The following is an 18,528-nucleotide window of genomic DNA, read 5'->3' as shown; positions in this document are numbered from 1 at the left end:
GCTCACCCAGAGCCGGCAGGAACCCTGGCCTGCCCCAGCCTGTGGAGGGAGCGATGAGATTCATGCCATAATGGGGCTTCTTCCGAGGCCCTCCCTTCATTCGATTTCTGAAGCCGGCTGATTTGAATATTTATAAATATCAGTAAATTATTTATTGTAGCAATCTGCTGCACCATTTTACCCATCGCAGTTAACACTTTAGGGGGATCTGTGTTATGGGAACAGGAAGTGAGGGTGAGGAGGGGACGGGGCAGGGGAAGGAGTCCCTGCAGAGAGGCCTGGCATTTCCTAGGGCTGGCTCAGGAGCCCTAATGGGGATAGGGCCGAGTCCCCGCCTTCGGGAGCTCCTGGCCAGGGTGAGCTTGGGCTCTGGGGTGTCTACAGCTCCAGGATCAGTGTCCTCCTCTATGAAATGGGACAATGACAGTGCTGGCTCCGCTGGGCCGTTACGAGTCATCCGTTAGTACCTGGAAAGGTGGACGGTCCAATCCATGCCCCTTTCCCCCAACCCTGTGCAGGGTCTGCTCAGGTCCGAGACCTGCTGGGGGACTGTTGCTCGTGGCGCCCTGAGAGGGAAGGTCCCGAACCTGGGAATCCGAGGAGGGGCTGAGAGGCCAGCCCACCCCTGCCCCAGACCTCTGGCCTCTTCTCTGTCCCCTGCCTCTTCCAGGCCAGGTAAGGTTTCTCAGCCTTGGAATCTCAAGCCCGGGTGTGGCACCAAATCTGCCTGGTGGCCCTCCCAGGGCTCAGCTGCCTTTTCCCAGATTCATGCCTGCCGGGCGCTGTGCTTGGCACAGACAGGTGCCCTCTCGCCTGGTAGCCGGCCACCTTTCTACACGGAAAAATCTTGCCCAGGGCCAGAGCTAGCGCAGGGCAGAGCTCTGCCGTGAGCTCACGACTCCCTGACCCCAGAGGCTAGGCCATATCCTGGTGCTGCGCCAGAGCCCCTGGGGCCAGAGGCTGGAGGCCAAGAGCACCGCCACCAGCAGAGAGTGGGCTTTGGCTGTGCGTGGGTCCCAGGCCCGGCCGAGCCCCCCTCGGGGGCCCCTCCCCTTGCCTCTCCTGTCTCCGTCTCCGGGGAAGCAGAGCAGGAGTCCCCTCGCCTTCCCACCCTCTGGCCCAAGCCTGCCTCCTGGGCAGTATTGTTCCCAGAGGAAGTGTCCAGTGTAAATAGAGCAGCGGGCAGGCTGGTGGCGGGAAGGAGATGAAAGGGGCAGTGACAGGGCTGGGGACGGATGGCTTCCTTCCATTGAGGCCTGGCCACGGCGTTTATATTTTAGGGAAGAAAGTCAGGGGAATGTTTACATGGACAGGAGTCTGGGGTCAGACCACAGCGGGGTGGCGGGGGTGTCGGGGGGATCGTCTATGGATCCCAGGGCCCTGGGCCGGAAGGCGGCGGGCAGCTTAGACCTCAGCTCCGACGCACCCCCGTTCCCGCTGCCTAGTGTCGCAAGCGCTTGCACTTACAAACCTAAGCCCTACCTCTGCCTCCTGCCCCTGTGTCCCCGGCCTACACGCCTCCCACCTCCACCCCTGGGACCAGCAGGAGAGGGAGAGGGAGGGCAGCATCTGGAAGGCAGGTGGGCTGGGGCAGCGCAGCAGCTGGAGGGCAGGTGCCGGGGGAGTCGGCAGGAGCAAAGGGGCCTGGGGCTGGGGGCGGGTCCTGGGTACACAGCTGCACCGCAGCTGGTGGGGGCCCAGGCAGGGACTGAGCCAGGCACACAGCCAAGATGGGGAGAAGGTGGGCTGGACTGGGTGGGCCAAAGTGCAGGGAGGCTCCAGGATGGGTGGGGGCCCAGGGAGGGGGCGTCACCAGCAGCAAGTGCAGCCCTGGGAGCTTCTGCTTCCCTCTTCCTTAGGATAAATATTTATAGATTCATTTGCCGTCTGCCATCCACACTTGGCTGCTTACCTCCTGGTAAAAATAGTGCAGGCTCCCTACTCCCCCTTCCTTTCCCCATCCAGGGCAGGGGACAAGGGGACCAGGTGAGGCCCGCTCCCCCGGAGGCCTGTTGGAGGAAACCCGGGTCACAGAACCTGCTGGGCAGCTCCGAGGTCTAGTGGGACGCTGTGAAGAGGAGGCCCCGTCTCAGAACTTCAAGAGGGGCCCCACATCGTGCTCGGGGTCTTGGGTATGGGCAGCACAGACTTGGAGATGTGGACGAACCTGGGTAGAGTGGGCATCAGCCTGGGCAAGTGTCTAAGGCCCTGAAGCCAGGGTCACAGGACTGGAAGGCCTGGGAGTAGGCTGAGAAGCCCCTTCTCTGGCAGTGGGCCTGGCCGGGCTAGAATCACTGTGTCTCGTCTGGGCCAAGTGAGCCATCCGTACTGGCCACTGGCTACAAGGGAAGGATCTGGCTGAGACTGCCAGGCTCCGTGTCTATCGGGGGACGGTTATCTGTGCATATGAGTCAAGTTCACCTCAGGGATGCGGCCCCTGGGTAGACCCAGGTATTGCCATTCCTGCCTGAGTAGGCCTCTCATTGGGTTTCCAGGTGTGTGGAAAGTTGGCAGGGGGTGATCTTAGAGTGAAGCCCCTTCTGACCCTGGAGCCGGGGGCCCTGCCCTCACTTAGCCTTCCCACCTGTGTGGAGACTCTGACACGCCCATGTCTCCAGTGAGGGCCACGAAGAGGCACATTTTGTTTTGTACACAATGAGTGTGAGCTGAGCCCCTGCTGCTGTGGCCACTGCCGTCAGCCGCACCACAAGGTCTGGCCCACAGAAGGAGCTCACTTAAATGGATGGATGGACAGACAGACAGACAATTCCACATGTGGCCACACTGTGTGTGTGTGTGTGTGTGTGTGTGTGTGTGTGTGTGTCCACTCTCCCAGGCCGTGTGGTGGGTGGGCTTGCCATATGCCCCCCAGGACCCTCGGTGCCCTATCAGGGACAGAGTTCAGGCTGTGCGTCCGCGAGGGAGATCGCTGGCTTTCAAGTCGCCTCGTTAGGGCTTCCAGCTGTGTGTGTCGGGCTGTCGTGTTCAGGGATTAGGTGCTGTGACCGGCGCTTCGGGGCTTTCCATGAGGGATCTAAGCGATCCCACCCTGCTCCAGCTGGAGCTCCTGGGGGTTGGGAAGTGGGCTGGCCAGGCCTTCCGGGGCTGCAGGGGCTGGCCGAGGCTGGGGAGCCAGGTCCTAGGACAGGGACAAGTGGCCCTAGGAAGGGCTGTGAGGAACTCCGCTTGGACGGCTGTGACTGAGGCTTGGGGAAGGGAGCGGCAACAGGAAATGGCCAGAGAGGCCAAGAGGGGGCTGGCAAGGGCTGGGGAAGACCCTGAGGCCAGGAGGAGATTGAGGAACACGGAGGCCTTCAGGAGGGTCCTGAGTGGCTGGGAGAAAAGCTCTCTGCTCTTTACTGAGCAGGGTTGGAGTCAGGTGAGGCCCAGGGACCTGGCCTGGCAGAGGAGGTACCAGGTGCTGACGTGCTCAGGTGGGAGGTGCCAGCCAAGTGCTGCTGGGACAGTGAGGCAAGAGGCTGGCACAGGCTGGTCCCTGGCTCTCTGTGACTTCTCCCCGGGGACGTGTGGTGAGGCAGGATGCTCCCAAGTGGAACCGACCGCCAGCAACTCCATGCTGTCCCTTGAAAGCCTGACTGCATAGCCGGCTCCTTAATCTCCCTGGGCCTCAGTTTCCTTGTGTGTCAAAGGGCACAGCCCCTCCCAGGGCCCAGCAAGCCTAGGAAATGCCTCCAGGACCTGGGCGCCCCTTGTAGTTGAAGAGTCATTCATTCATTCATCTGTTCATTTACAGATTACTTCTTGAACTACCTGCTCTGTGCCAGGCACCCTGCCAGGCCCAGAAAGTAGAGTGATTCTCAAGCGCTGCCAAGGAACTCGTAGACTAGTGGGGGAGACAGACATGTGCCAGGCAGGCTCAGGGCAGTTTGATGGAACTGTGGTTGATGGGGGAGGCCTGCAGCTTGGGGGATGCAGGGCTGTTTGGGAGGGTGGGTTGTGCTTGGCCTTGCACACCTCTGACCTCCATGCCCTCCTCCATCCCTGCAGCTGAGGGCACCCGGTGCACGGACCCGCCTGCAGGCAAGCCCGCCATGGCACCCAAGCGCAAGGGCGGCCTGAAGCTGAACGCCATCTGCGCCAAGCTGAGCCGCCAGGTGGTGGTGGAAAAGCGAGCTGACGCCGGCTCCCACGCGGAGGGCAGCCCATCGCGGCCCCGGGACCCAGAGCGCAGTGGCCCTGAGTCTGGGGCAGCCCGGGCCCCCCGCAGCGAAGAAGACAAGAGACGGGCGGTGATCGAGAAGTGGGTGAACGGGGAGTACAGCGAGGAGCCGGCGCCCACACCCGTGTTGGGGCGAATTGCCCGCGAGGGTCTGGAGCTACCGCCCGAGGGTGTCTACATGGTGCAGCCCCAGGGGTGCAGCGATGAGGAAGACCACGCGGAGGAGCCCTCCAAGGACAGCGGTGCCCTGGAGGAGAAGGATTCGGACGGGGCAGCCACCAAGGAGGACAGCGGCCCCAGTGCCAAGCAGCCTTCAGGTGGGTGCCTGGCCTTCGAAGGGAGGCTGAAGGCCGGGACAGGGAGGCCATCGGGGAAGGGACAGTGTGTCCGGTGAGCACACCTGACTCCTCACTCCTGCTCTAAATACCTGCCCCTCGTCCCACCCAGGGAGGACTCCTGGAGTGGGAGAGACTAGGACAGGGAGGGGCACCCCAGGTGAGAAGGGAAGGGCTGGAGCTGCCCCACACAGTGGGTCTTTGAGAAACCACAGGCAGAGGGGTGGACAGGTGGAGAGGGAGGAAGGGAGGGTGGCTGGATAGATGGACGGATAGGATAGATGGCTGGACAGATGGTGGGTAGGTGACTCTTTACACACACCTGTGAGGCCTGAGCTTACCGGGCACAGTACCTGGCACAAGAGGGGCACCGTGGTCAACAGCATGAATCTTGTGAGCCTGCTGTCTGCGCATTCTGCTACTTAGGGCGCTTTCTCGGAGGAGCCCAGGACAAGCTTTGTTCTCCCGCCACTCCCCTTGGCCTCCTCTTCCTTCCCTACACTGCTGTCCCTGGCCCTCCCAGCAGGACGTCTCAGGGCCACACGGATTGCCAGCCCGGCCAGCCGTATCTTCTTACAGCCAGCTGCCCCGGCCGCGGTCCCCTGGCTGACCTCTCTCCCACGAGGCACGGAGGCCCTGCTCTGCTGGTATCTCCACGTCCTGGGGATCCAGAGCAGCCCTGCACGCCTTCTGCTTAGGGGAGGGCAGGCCTGGGGTTCCAGCAGGCAAGGGGGTCGCCAGGACCACAGCCCCCAGGTCTGGGCCTTCTCTCTGCCCCTGGCCTCCTTCCCAGCCTTGTGTCTGGTGCCCTGCGCCTCCCCTGCCCGCTCCCCTAGCCCTTCCCCTGCAGCGAGGGGCGCATCTCCTCCCTGTGCGGGGAGCCCTGCGCAGCCACATAATTATGCATATAAGATATAAACAGAGCTGTTTAATTATCCTTCGCCACATCAGTGACAGAGTAATTAACAAACATTGCAAGATCAATGAGGAAAAGTGTGACCTTCAGTTTCCTCTGATAGGAAAAGCCCTTGCCGTTGCCAGACACAAGGTGATTGTGCTGGGCCTGAGGAGAGGAGAGGGACGCGACAAGGGCCACCATCCCCTCCACACCCCCACCCAGGCCAGCTCTGCCCGCAGCTGGCAGGGAGCGGAGTGGGCCTCAGCCCTTGCCTCCTTCCTCCAGGGGAGTGGAGAGCGGGGCTGGCAGAGGCGGGCCTGGAACTGCCCGTGGCCTGGGGGACTCAGGCCTCGCCCCTCAGCCCTGACACTGGGACTGCCTGCTCAGCCGTGAGCGCTGGAGGAGACAGACAGCGGAGCCCCAGCTGCCCCCGTGGGCTTGGCTCCCAGGCCACCTTCTCTGGGCCCTGAGCTTGGCCATGCAGGCCTGTGGGCCCCCTCAGGGACCCCTGCCTGGTCCCCTCCCTGCGCAAGCTGCCTGCCCTTCGAAGCTTCTGTTTCTCTGCCATATATAGCGAGGGCTCAGCTGCCTCCAGCTATTTTTAGCCCCTTTCCCTGGTCCCTGAGCCACTGAATCCAGCAGCCAGAGCCCACTCCTCCCGAGCTGGGCCCCCCAACCCTGTGTAGCTTGAGGTCAGGACAGTGGCTGACCCGACAGCCCCGCCCCAGGGGAACAGCTGTCTGTTGGTTTCTTGAGTCCCTCTGTGCACCCTGGGTGCCAGGTGGCCAGGCCCTCCCACAGCCTCTCCTTCCACATCCCACTGGCGTGCTCCCCTCCCCAGGCCCAGCCCTGCCCCTTTAAACCCCCATCCCAGGTATCTCTGAGGATCCCAGGCCTGGCAGGTTCACCTGGGAGGAGACCCCCAGCCACGCCTTCCCTTGGCTGTGTAGTCAGCCTGGGGTCCTGTCACCCTGAGCGTGCCCATGTGGCTGCCTTGCACACGAGCAGAGAGAACATGGTGTCCCCGGGGGCCGTGCAGGTATCAGTCTCGCGGGTGCATCTAACCCTGACGCAGGGCATGTGCCATGCCCTGCGTCAGGGTTAGGCACACGGGAGGCATGTAGCACACGGGCAGTGAAGAGGCAAGTGTGCGTGTGCACTGGGGTCACGCCTCGGCCGTGGCGTGGGGCGTGTGTAGAAGAGGCAGGTCCACACGAACAGCTCAGAATTAGCCTGGGACTGCCTTCTCCCTCATTCCGAGAGACCCGGGGCAGGGGTTCCGGGAGTTGTGTACCTGTGTGTCTGCAGAGGCGGGAAGGCAGCCAGGGATAGGAGCTGGGGAGCCCGAGTGTGCGTGCAAAAGTGTGTGAGGTGTGTGAGTGTGTGGTGTCTGTGTGTGAGTCAGTCTGTATGAGTGTGTGTGTGTTATGTCTGGGTGTGTGTTTTATGTGAGAGTCTGCATGTGACTGGGGGGGTGAGCGAGTACATGAGTTTTATGTGACTGCGTGTCTGGGTGTATGTGAGAGTGTGTGTGATTGTGAGCACATGACTGGGTGTGTAGTGGGTGTGATTGCATGTGTGTTGTGTGTGATTGTGTGCATGTGACCGTGTGTGTGGGTTTATGTATGTGATGGCATATGTGTGCATGTGATTGTACGTATGTGCGGGTAAGAGTGTGTGATAAGGCGTGTGTGTTGTATGTGATTGTATGCACGTGACTGGGTGTGTGGGTGTGAGAGTATGAGAATGCACATGTGTGTTGTATGTGATTCTGAGCATGTGATGGGGGTTGGGGGGTGCCAGTGTATGTGTGTGTTTTATGTGATTGCACGTGACTGTGTGTGGGGATGTGAGAGTGTATGAGAATGCATGTGTGTGTTGTGACTGTGTGTAGGTGTGTGAGTGTATGAGAATGCATGAGTGTGTTGTATGTGATTGTGTGCATGTAACCGTGTAGGTGTGTGAGAATGCATGTGTGTGTTGGTGATTGTGAGAATGTGGGCGTGTGAGAGTGTATGAGAATGCATGTGTGTGTTGTATGTGATTGTATGCATGTAATTAACTGGCTTTATGTGAGTTTGTATGTGATGGCATGTAGGTGCATGTGACTGTGTGTGGGTGTGTGAGAGTGTATGAGAATGCATATGTGTGTTGTATGTGACTGCATGTGACTGTATGTGTAAGAGTGTATGAGAATATATGTGTGTGTTATGTGTAATTGTGTACATGTGACTGTGGGTGTGTGTGTCAGAATGCATGTGTGTGTTGTGAGTGCATGTGACTGTGTGGGTGACAGTATGAGAATGCCTGTGTGTTGTGTGTGAGTGCATGTGACCGTGTAGGTATGTGTGAGAATGCATGTGTGGTGTATGTGATTGTGTGAATGTGACTGTAATGGGTGTGTGTCTGAGAATGTATGTATGTGTTGTATGTGATTGTGTGCATATGACTGTGTGTGGGTTTGTGTGTGTGCCTGTGTGTTAGTGTGTGAGAGTGTGCGTGCATGTCACTGTGGGGAGGTGGCTCCAGGCTTCCTGGTGTGCCCAGGGGTGGCCACAGTGGGGAGGCTGCACTCAGGCCCTGCCTGGACTCCTGCCCTCCCTGGGTGGCCCAGCCTTGTGTGAGTGCAAGTGATTGGAGGAGGCCAGAGGGTTGGAGGACACGTCCAGGTCCTATGTCACAGGCCGGGGCACATCCACACACCCGCCCCTGGCTGAGCTGTGTTGTCAGGGACCCCCAGCACCTGGGAAGGTGTGGGGAGGCCAAGAGACCGGGTCCCAGGAAGGCTTGGAGTGGACCCTTCATCCGCCCAGGGGATCTATTTGCGGGGTCAAGGGAGGTCCTCCAGCCAGGCCCAGCCCGACCCCGGCCAGAGCATCTTCCTCACCCCTGGGCTCCCGCTCAACTGCCCACCGGCCCACGTCCGTACCTGTCTCCGGTTCCTGCCACTCCCTGTCCTGGGAGGCAGGTTGGGATCTGGCCTTACTTCCAGTAAAATGACTTCTCTTTCATATTAGGCCAAGGCGAGAGAGCGGAGACATTTATGAAACTTTGTTTAATGTACTGAAAAGCCATCGGCCAGAACATTTAGGAAATTGATTTTCCTGGCATTGATGAACTCGTTTTATTTTACCCCAGTATTAATTACTTTTTTTTAAAACAAATTAATTTAAGAGTCGTAAAACCTAACAAGTGAGCCAAATGTCCATAGATCATGTCCTGCTCTGCCCCTCCCCACACTGACCCCCTCCCTCTATGGGTGGGGGCTCCTGTTGGGGGGACTCGTGTCCCTCCCACTCCCTTCCAGAGGTGACGCGCCCCCCTCCTCCTCTGCAGGAGAGGCCTCCTCACTGCGGGACTACGCGGCCTCCACCATGACGGAGTTCCTTGGCATGTTTGGCTACGACGACCAGAACACGCGGGACGAGCTGGCCAGGAAGATCAGCTTTGAGAAGCTGCACGCGGGCTCCACCCCAGAGGCGGCCACCTCCTCCATGCTGCCCACCTCCGAGGATACCCTCAGCAAGCGGGCACGGTTCTCTAAGTACGAGGAGTACATCCGCAAGCTCAAGGCTGGCGAGCAGCTCTCCTGGCCGGCCCCCGGCGCCAAGACTGAGGAGCGGGTGGGCAAGGAGGTGGTGGGCCCCCTTCCCGGCCTGCGGCTGCCCAGCAGCACGGCCCACCTGGAGACCAAGGCCACCATCCTGCCCCTGCCGTCGCACAGCAGTGTCCAGATGCAGAACCTGGTGGCCCGGGCCTCCAAGTATGACTTCTTCATCCAAAAACTGAAGACCGGCGAGAACCTGCGGCCCCAGAACGGGAGCACCTACAAGAAGCCATCCAAGTACGACCTGGAGAATGTCAAGTACCTGCACCTCTTCAAACCTGGGGAGGGCAGCCCTGACATGGGCGGGGCCATCGCCTTCAAGACGGGCAAGGTGGGGCGCCCCTCCAAGTATGACGTCCGGGGCATCCAGAAGCCAGGCCCCGCCAAGGTTCCGCCCACCCCCAGCCTGGCTCCCGCACCCCTTGCCAGCATGCCCAGTGCTCCCAGCGCCCCTGGGCCAGGGCCGGAGCCGCCTGCCTCCCTGTCCTTCAACACTCCCGAGTACCTGAAGTCAACCTTCTCCAAAACAGACTCCATCACCACGGGGACCGTCTCCACTGTCAAGTAAGGCGCTCCCCACCCCACAGCGCCCAGAGCTGGGAGCCAGACTAGACAGGAGGCCTCCTTCCTCACCGGGGTTGCCCATGCTTGAGGACACACCTGCCGCTCACACCTTACACACATCCACTGTGCACCCAGGCGCATGCACACTCAGGCTCCCCTCCACGTGCTTCCACACTCACAGGTGCATGCCGCGCTCACGTTCACTCTTGCACCCACAGAACCACGCGTGAGCCCTCCTGCAGCACCCTGCCCTGCTCCGGGACCTGCACACTCCACCCCTCCCATGCACCTCGCACACACCTCCCACACACGCCCACACTCCCAGGCACCAGCATGCTGTGCCTTTTGCTAGCATGCACACCGGGACTGTGGCCTCCCCCATCTGCCCATGACGGGCTTCCTCTACCTGCTGCTGTGAGCGCCAAATGCAGGCCTGTGGTTGGCTGAGAAAGCGCCTCCCTGGGTGGGGATACTGGGTCCATGCTGGTGGCCCTGGCTCCTGGGCTCAGAGCCTGGGCCCTGGAGGAGGCAGGAAGCAAAGGTAGTGACCGGGGTGAGGTGCATACACCCTTACAGCCTGAACCCATGAGCAGAAGAATGGCTTGGTTGGTCAAATGGTGGATGGTGTGGGGCTGAGCGAGACCCTTCCCCAGAGCTCCTCCTGCACCCTGGGGAGCTTCCGGACCCTGAGAGGCTGCATAGCTGGGAGCAGATCGAGGCAGCACGTGCTGCCTGGGGCGAGGATACACTTCCCCTGCCTAGCTGCCTGCCCCCGCCTCAAATCCCTCCCCGTTGGGGGGCGTGGTGCCCCTCAGCCAGCGACCTCCTGATGATCCCTGAGTGCCAGGCACCGATCCCGGGCTTCCGCAGCTTTCCGCCCCATTGGACCCCAGGCTGGCCCATGCCCGAGGGGGGCTCCAGCCCCACCTGCATGAGATGGCCCTGCCCTCCCAGAGTTGGGCTTGTTGAACCTCTGGCCAGCTTCCACCAGGGATGTCCTCAGTCCCACCCTGGGTGCCTGGGACACTGCAGAGCAGAGCAGAGGGGCTGGGGCCTCACGGCAGGGGCTGCCCAGATGCCCCTGTGGCACAAGGCTGCCCCATCTGCTCACTGGCTGTGCCCTGTGTGTCTCTCGCCAGGAATGGACTGCCCACAGATAAACCAGCCGTCACTGAAGATGTAAACATTTACCAGAAATATATTGCCAGGTAGGCCCCTGGGGAGGAGCCTGCCGTGGAGAGAAGGTGGGGGGCCAGGACTGACCGGGCACTCTGAGACCATTCATTTGACATCTGACCTCTAGGGCCAAGGTAGCTGCCTCCTTCCACCCCCGTCCACTTCGGTCCCTCCACCGCACCGAGGGCTGCCCTGCACATGCCCGTCTCAGAGCCTCCTTCCGCTCTGTGTAGTCCAGGCCACACATTTCCTCAGCAGCCTGTACCCCCAGGTAGGGCTGGGGTCCCGACGCAGGGCCTGGCCACAAGTGAATGCAGCTCCCCCAGCTTGCCTGGGTCCTGCTGTCACACAGAGCTTTGAGGAGGGTGCAGGTCACTGTGCAACTGTCAGGGTTGGGAAGGTAGAGGCAGGCCGGGTGCAGTGGCTCATGCCTGTATTCCCAGCACTGTGGGAGGCCAAGGTGGGAGGATCCCTTGAGGCCAGGAGTTCGAGATCATCCTGGGCAACAGAGTGAGACCCTATCTCTTAAAAAAAATAATAATAAATAAGAGAGAGAGAGAGAAGGTGTGGGCTGTCATCCTCTCTGACACAGCCCAGTGCACTTCCCCAGTGAGGCTCTGACACCACCTGACTCCAGACCAACCCCTTTCCATCCCAAAGGCAGTGGGATTGGCAGTGAAGAGCCTTTGCCTCAACAGATTCCCCCAAATCACACAAATAACACCCCCCACCCCCACCCCCCACCGCCTGCCTTCTGATGGGACAGCACACAGCGGCCGGCGCCTGTCTGTCCGCAGATCTTCCAGGTTCCTCCCGCCCGCTCCATCTCTCCGCCTCCATGTTCCGCTCTGTCTCCGCTCCCCTGTCCTGCTTTGTTTCTGCCCCCTGTCCCACTGCCTCTGCCCCCCTGTCCCACTGTCTGTGCCCCCCTGTCCCACTCTGTCTTCAGCTCTGCCCCGTCCCACTGTCTCTGTCCCCCGTCCCACTCTGTCTTCAGCTCTGCCCCCTGTCCCACTGTCTGTGCCCCCCTGTCCCACTCTGTCTTCAGCTCTGCCCCCCGTCCCACTGTCTCTGTCCCCCGTCCCACTCTGTCTTCAGCTCTGCCCCTGTCCCACTGTCTCTGCCCCCCTGTCCCACTCTGTCTTCAGCTCTGCCCCCTGTCCCACTGTCTGTGCCCCCCTGTCCCACTCTGTCTTCAGCTCTGCCCCTGTCCCACTGTCTCTGTCCCCCTGTCCCACTCTGTCTTCAGCTCTGCCCCCCGTCCCACTGTCTCTGTCCCCCTGTCCCACTCTGTCTTCAGCTCTGCCCCTGTCCCACTGTCTCTGTCCCCCCCACTCTGTCTTCAGCTCTGCCCCCCTATCCCACTGTCTGTGCCCCCCTGTCCCACTCTGTCTTCAGCTCTGCCCCTGTCCCACTGTCTCTGTCCCCCTGTCCCACTCTGTCTTCAGCTCTGCCCCCCGTCCCACTGTCTCTGTCCCCCTGTCCCACTCTGTCTTCAGCTCTGCCCCTGTCCCACTGTCTCTGTCCCCCGTCCCACTCTGTCTTCAGCTCTGCCCCTGTCCCACTGTCTGTGCCCCCCTGTCCCACTCTGTCTTCAGCTCTGCCCCGTGCTGCCTCCTCTATAGTGTTATTATTACCATTATTAGTGCCTCCACAGATGGCCCTTTTGGCCGCTTCAGCTTAAAGACTTGTTTGCACGTGGTTTTCCCATTACAGTGTGGGGTTTCTCTCTGTGTCTCCTGCAATCTCACGTCACTCTTGGAGGGGGACAGGTGGGCTGAGCCACCCCCTTCTCCACAGTCTTCAAGGTGTGGCCTCTCCAGAGTGGCCCCCCACGGCCGGCCGTCACCGAGGCTGTGGGAGCCACGTCCCAGCGGCCGTGGGGCCTGGAGGAGGACGGGTTTCCTGGGAGGCAGCACGGGCTCCTGGCGGCGGCGGCGGCTGGAGAGTGAGCTCCTTGCTGCAGGAAGCCAAACAGATGCTGTGCTTTAAAAATTCATAACTCTGCACTGTTTCAAGTGTCAGGAAAAGCCCAGGACAGAGAGAGCTCTTTAACGCCTCTCAGCATCAGAGCCCGGGCTGGCCCAGCCAGGGTCTCTGCACCTGGCCAGAGCTGGGCGGGCTGGGAGTGGGGCAGGCAGCCTCTGCAGAAAACAGAGGTGGGCAGCCGCGTGGGCGCCTGCCTTCCCTTCCATCCCAGGGCTTGGGCCCCATCTGTCTCCCCCTGCTTTGACTTTTGGCCACCTCAGCATTGTCCTGCCCCCTTCTTGGGGCCAGGCCACTTTGCCTCAGTGGGCCTGGGGTTCCCCCCAGACCCAGTCACTTGCCTGGGCCTCTGCAACTTCACCTCCCCTCCGTATCCCATACAGGGCCTGAAGTGTCCTCCCTGGGGCTGGGGGTGGGTCTGGGGCTGTCACTCACAGCAGGGCCCTGACCCCACCCCTCCTCCTTCCAGGTTCTCGGGCAGCCAGCACTGTGGCCACATCCACTGTGCCTACCAGTACCGCGAGCACTACCACTGCCTTGACCCCGAGTGCAACTACCAGGTACGGCCACATCGAGATGGACTCCGCCTCCCCCACCCGCCAGCGCAGCATGGAGGCACTTAGAAGTCGGTGGGGGAGTGGAGGGGGTTTAGTGCTGCTTGCATCACCCAAACTTGACTTGAACAGGCAGAGGGCCCGCAAAACGACCAGCCTGCCCACATTCCCTGATTCCTGCTGACAGAGCAGCTCCTAGCATTGGGGGCCAATGACATCCCAGTGGTGATCATTCCAGTCCCCTTTCACTGAGAGCCTCCCATGTGTCCAGGCCATGCCAGCCAGCCTGTGAGCCTTGCCTAATTGACTCTTTGCAGTGGCCTTAGAAAGTTAGCAATACTGCCCCATCTTAAAGATGATCAAATGGAGGTTCAGCCAGAGTGCCACTGTGCCCAAGGCTGCCAGCTTGGTGAGTGCAGGGCTGGCGAGTGGGGGGAGAGTCGGGGCAGCCTGCCTGGGGCAGCTCCCTCTGGCTTGCCAGGGATCCCAGCCTGCCTTAGTCCAGAGGTGCACTGGGCGGGATGAGCCATCAGCATCAGAGCCCCTGCCTTCAAGGCCTGGCCCGATGCATCGTCTGTGGCTCCTGGGGATGGCCACTGGGGACCCAGGGAAGCATCAGGGAAGAATCTGTGGTTCTAGAACCTTTGGGATGGTTCCCTCCCAGGACTGGTGTGCCTGCCACTGGCCTTGGACAGTCTGGGCTGCCTTGACCCCAAGCAGGGTTCTTTCTAGGGAGACCTGAGGCCAGCACCCGGCCCAGGTGCTCTTGGCATATGGGAGGAAGGGCGGAGGGGGAGCTCAGGCTCCTGCCCACGCGGCGCTGTCTCCTGGCAGAGGTTCACGAGTAAGCAGGACGTGATCCGTCACTACAACATGCACAAGAAGCGCGACAACTCCCTACAGCACGGCTTCATGCGCTTCAGCCCGCTGGACGACTGCAGCGTCTACTACCACGGCTGCCACCTCAACGGGAAGAGCACTCACTACCACTGCATGCAGGTGCCTCCCGCGCCCGCGCCTGCCAGCATCTGCAGGACCGGCTCGGGCCCTCCCGGCTCTGTGCCCCCACTCCCAGAGGCAGGGCTGCCCCGCGGGCAGGGCCCCCAGTTGATCGGGAGCCCTGGCCCAGCACAGGGCTAGCCAGCGAGCCAGGAGGGTCTTGGGGGCTCAGGCTTGGGCAGCGTCTGGTGGGCCAGGGTGGGGCCTTCCCCATGGCCATACTTGGTGTGGATGAAATTCAGTGAGCTGTTTATACAGATGGACATTTTTCAGGCTTTAACACCAAGAGCAGCATTGCAAATGATGCCTGAGGAGGTTTTTGTTTAATTCTTTCTTTTAATGCCACGCAGAGTCTGGGCTTTTTCAAGGTGTCAGGGCCAGGAGGAGCGACTTTGGGTTGCAAATAGCAGCCCCATGCCTCCCCCGGTATTTGTCAGAGGTTGTTATGGCCTCTGTGAACAACCTGGGCCACGAGGAGAGGGGGGCCACCCTCTGGGTTCTGAGATGGTGCAGACACTGGCACGGCCCAGCCTACGAGAGTGTTCAGATTCCACGGGTTTTTACTCAATATGGCAACGTTGCCTTCCTGGCCCGGCTGGGGTGGGGTGGGAGGGCCCCGTGCCCAGGAACTGTCCACTAAGCAAATCCTTGGGCTAAAGGTGACCTCCAGGGTCCAGCCCCTGTCCACCCACTGACGGTTTTGGAGGTAGGGCCATGGATTGGGACTCAAAATCCAACTCCTGCAGAATGCAGCTCCCTCCCCTGGGCCAAAAAGTGCCCTGGGTCTCTGGAGATGCCCTGACCCTCAGCACAGACGGAGCCGGCCCCAGCAGCACTGGGTCCCTCCGGGGGGGCCTGAGGGGCTGTGGGAGGCTTTCTACTCCGCTTCTTACACCCACCTTCCGAGGCCTCCAGTTTGAAGTCAGAGGTGCCAAAGCTTCCCTGAGCAGAGAAGTCAGTGACCCCAGCCACACACAGTGGTGTCGACCTCCGTGTGCCTGACCACCATCCCGTCCTGTGCAGGTGGGCTGTAACAAGGTGTACACAAGCACGTCTGACGTGATGACCCATGAGAACTTCCACAAGAAGAATACCCAGCTCATTAACGACGGCTTCCAGCGCTTCCGAGCCACCGAAGACTGCGGCACAGCTGACTGCCAGTTCTACGGACAGAAGACCACGCACTTCCACTGCAGGTAAGCGGGAGCCTGGCGGGGGCCTTCCTGGGCAGAAGCCGGGAGAGAAGGCAGGGACCCAGGCTCCTGGGACAGCCCAGGCCCCTGCCTTGGTGTCCAGCCTGGGTCTTCCACCCGGGGACTGTCCCTCCCAGGACCATGGTGGGAGCAGGGTGGGGCCTCGTCTGGGTCCCATGACAGGTTCCCAATGTCCCACCCAGGCGCCCCGGCTGCACATTCACTTTCAAGAACAAGTGTGACATTGAGAAGCACAAGAGCTACCACATCAAGGACGATGCCTACGCCAAGGACGGCTTCAAGAAGTTCTACAAGTACGAGGAGTGCAAGTACGAGGGCTGCGTGTACAGCAAGGCTACCAACCACTTCCACTGCATCCGCACCGGCTGCGGCTTCACCTTCACCTCCACCAGCCAGATGACCTCTCACAAGCGCAAGCATGAGCGCCGGCACATCCGCTCCTCGGGCGCGCTGGGGCTGCCGCCCTCGCTGCTGGGCGCCAAGGACACGGAGCACGAGGAGTCCAGCAACGACGACCTTGTCGACTTCTCCGCCCTGAGCAGCAAGAACTCCAGCCTGAGCGCCTCCCCTACCAGCCAGCAGTCCTCTGCATCCCTGGCTGCCGCCACTGCCGCCACCGAGGCTGGGCCCAGCGCCACCAAGCCTCCCAACAGCAAGATCTCGGGGCTGCTGCCCCAGGGCCTGCCTGGCTCGATCCCCCTGGCCCTGGCCCTCTCCAACTCGGGCCTGCCCACCCCCACGCCCTACTTCCCCATTCTGGCTGGCCGTGGGAGCACCTCCCTGCCCGTGGGCACCCCCAGCCTCCTGGGTGCCGTGTCGTCTGGGGCAGCAGCCTCAGCCACCCCTGACACGCCCGCGCTGGTCGCCTCGGGAGCTGGAGACTCAGTCCCCGCAGCTGCCGCCTCTGTCCCAGCGCCGCCCACCTCCATCATGGAGAGGATCTCTGCAAGCAAGGGTCTCATCTCGCCCATGATGGCCAGGCTGGCTGCGGCTGCCCTCAAGCCCTCTGCCACCTTTGACCCAGGTGAGCAGGCTGGGTCCTGCCCAGAAAGCAGGCACCTTCTGGACTGGGGTGGCTGCCTGGCCTCGGGCTGCAGAGCAGAGTCAGGGGGTGTTTGGAAGAGGCGTCCGTGTGGCCCCTGCCTGCCAGCGCCCCCTCGTTGCCTGGTCTTCACCCCTATCCTGTTGGTTTCTCTGTGGGGCCCCTGGTTCTGGCTCCCACAATAGGGGGGCCATGCTTCTGTTTCCCCATTTGTAAGCTGGGGGCAATGGTCCCTGCCTCCTCAGCTGCGCCACATCCCTGGGGCCACTGCAGGTCCCCCCTCCCTGTCTGCTCACCCTCCCACATCCCAAGTCCACCCCCGATGAGGGCAGGCCCAGGGCTCCTGGCGTGCCTAGCGTTTCCTCCAGCTGACCTGGAGGGGGGCCTGCGTCCAGCCCAGAGGTAGGGGGCCTGCACCTCACACCTGGACACCTCCAGGCCCAGGCTCCCTCCTCCATGAGTGCTGTCCCAGTAGGACTTTCCAGACAATGGAAGCCTTCTATTTTGTACTGTCTGACTTGGCAGCCACCGGCCACCTGTGGCTGTTGGTGCTTGAAGCTGGGTCTGTGACTGGGAAGCGGAATTGTCCCTTTAAACGACCCCGCCCTGTCAAACAGAAAAGGGCCACAGCCCCAGAGCGGCGTCTTCCTTCTTCACGCTGGTTCACTGAGGGGCGCAGCTCTCTTTCCTGCCTTCCTATAATTTCATAAATTTTCCATTAAAAAAAAGTCCCTCCGTTTTTCTCTGGATTGGGGTGGGGGTGCTTTTCTGTTGACCTTACTCCTCTCCCCGTTTCCCTGCTCTGGGTAGTTCCTATTTGTTGAATCCTTGAGGAGAGTTCAGTTCACATCTGGGATGTGGCTCATGTCACTTATTCATTCAACAACTACTGATGCTTGCTGAGAGCCAGGCTCCGAGCTGGGTGCTGGGACACAGCAGGCAGGATGCCAGACAGAGCCCACGCCGTGGAGCCAGCAGACGGTCGGGGATGGTCTGTCCCAGGCACATGGCTAGGAAGTGATGAACCAAGGCGCTGCCCGCAGGAGTGGGGCTCTGCTGGGCCTAGATGCCCTGTTCCCATTAGAAACCCTCTCAGAACCAGCTGAGACTGAGGGTCCCTGTGGCCCAGCCCGGGGCTCTGCCCACACCTCACAGAGGCTGCCAGTGCCTGGCAGGGGAGCTGGGCCATGTTTCCCTGGGACCTTGGGCAGGTGACTTTGGAGAGCTGCTGGAATGTGGAGTCCCCAGGTCTGAAAACTCTCGCAGGCGCAGTAGGGTGCTCATGCCTGGCGGCTGCGCGGAGGAACCACCTCTTGGTCTAGGCATGGGTGGGGCCTCGCTGGCCACGCCCCTCCAGCCAGGGGCCTGATGGATGGGGCAGGGCCCACTCCAGGGCCACCTGGCCTCAGTGGCCAGACTGTCAAGTACTTTGTTTTCATTAGAAAAGTCTCCTTCTCCCAAAAGAAAGGTCAAGCGCAGGGGAGGGGGCTGTTTTATTTTTTAATAAAATGCCACTTGCTGTCTCTGAAACAGCTCTCTGTCAGCTACAGCGCCTTGGGGCAAATTAATATTTCCGTCACTGGGGGAATGTGGGGGAAGGCTCGCTGGATGGCCCTGTCAGCAACTTCTTTTACCCCTGCTCTGCTGGCCTCCTGCGGCCTCACCCGCCCAGCTCCCTTCCGGACCCAGCTTGGCCCAGCCTGGCCTCGTGTCCCTGCCCCGGACAGCTTGACTGTGAGGTCGCCTGGTGTGGCCGCTCTGATTGGCCATCGGTCCCATCACCCTGACACAGCAGAGGCCCTTCCCGGGCATGCTCCTTGCGGGGGCCGTCACCCCGGCAACCGCGGGCTGGGGACCACAGAGGGGCCCTCCCAGTCCAGATCTGCCACTTTCCCTCAGCATTAACAGAGTCTTTAATAAAAGCCTAAGCGGCAGCCCCACAAATCGACTGTGACAGTTGGTGGAGAAAACGA

General features: G+C 61.1%; 1 protein-coding gene across 3 annotated transcripts in view; it reads left to right on the top strand.

Moving 5' to 3' along the window:
* The window catches only part of CASZ1 (castor zinc finger 1), a 159,072-nt gene that overhangs the window by 128,050 nt on the left and 12,494 nt on the right, over positions 1-18,528 (top strand). For all 3 annotated transcript variants that reach the window (XM_050787777.1, XM_050787768.1, XM_050787786.1), the window contains 7 exons: positions 4,009-4,497; positions 8,750-9,584; positions 10,724-10,792; positions 13,216-13,306; positions 14,135-14,299; positions 15,323-15,495; positions 15,696-16,537. In XM_050787777.1, coding sequence (XP_050643734.1) covers positions 4,009-4,497; positions 8,750-9,584; positions 10,724-10,792; positions 13,216-13,306; positions 14,135-14,299; positions 15,323-15,495; positions 15,696-16,537 — 2,664 coding nt within the window. The remainder of the gene's footprint in view (positions 1-4,008; positions 4,498-8,749; positions 9,585-10,723; positions 10,793-13,215; positions 13,307-14,134; positions 14,300-15,322; positions 15,496-15,695; positions 16,538-18,528) is intronic.

This window comes from Macaca thibetana, chromosome 1, assembly GCF_024542745.1.
Source record: "Macaca thibetana thibetana isolate TM-01 chromosome 1, ASM2454274v1, whole genome shotgun sequence".
NCBI lineage: Eukaryota > Metazoa > Chordata > Mammalia > Primates > Cercopithecidae > Macaca > Macaca thibetana.
Note: the sequence above shows the minus strand (reverse complement) of the source record. Positions and strands in the feature narration are given on the sequence as shown.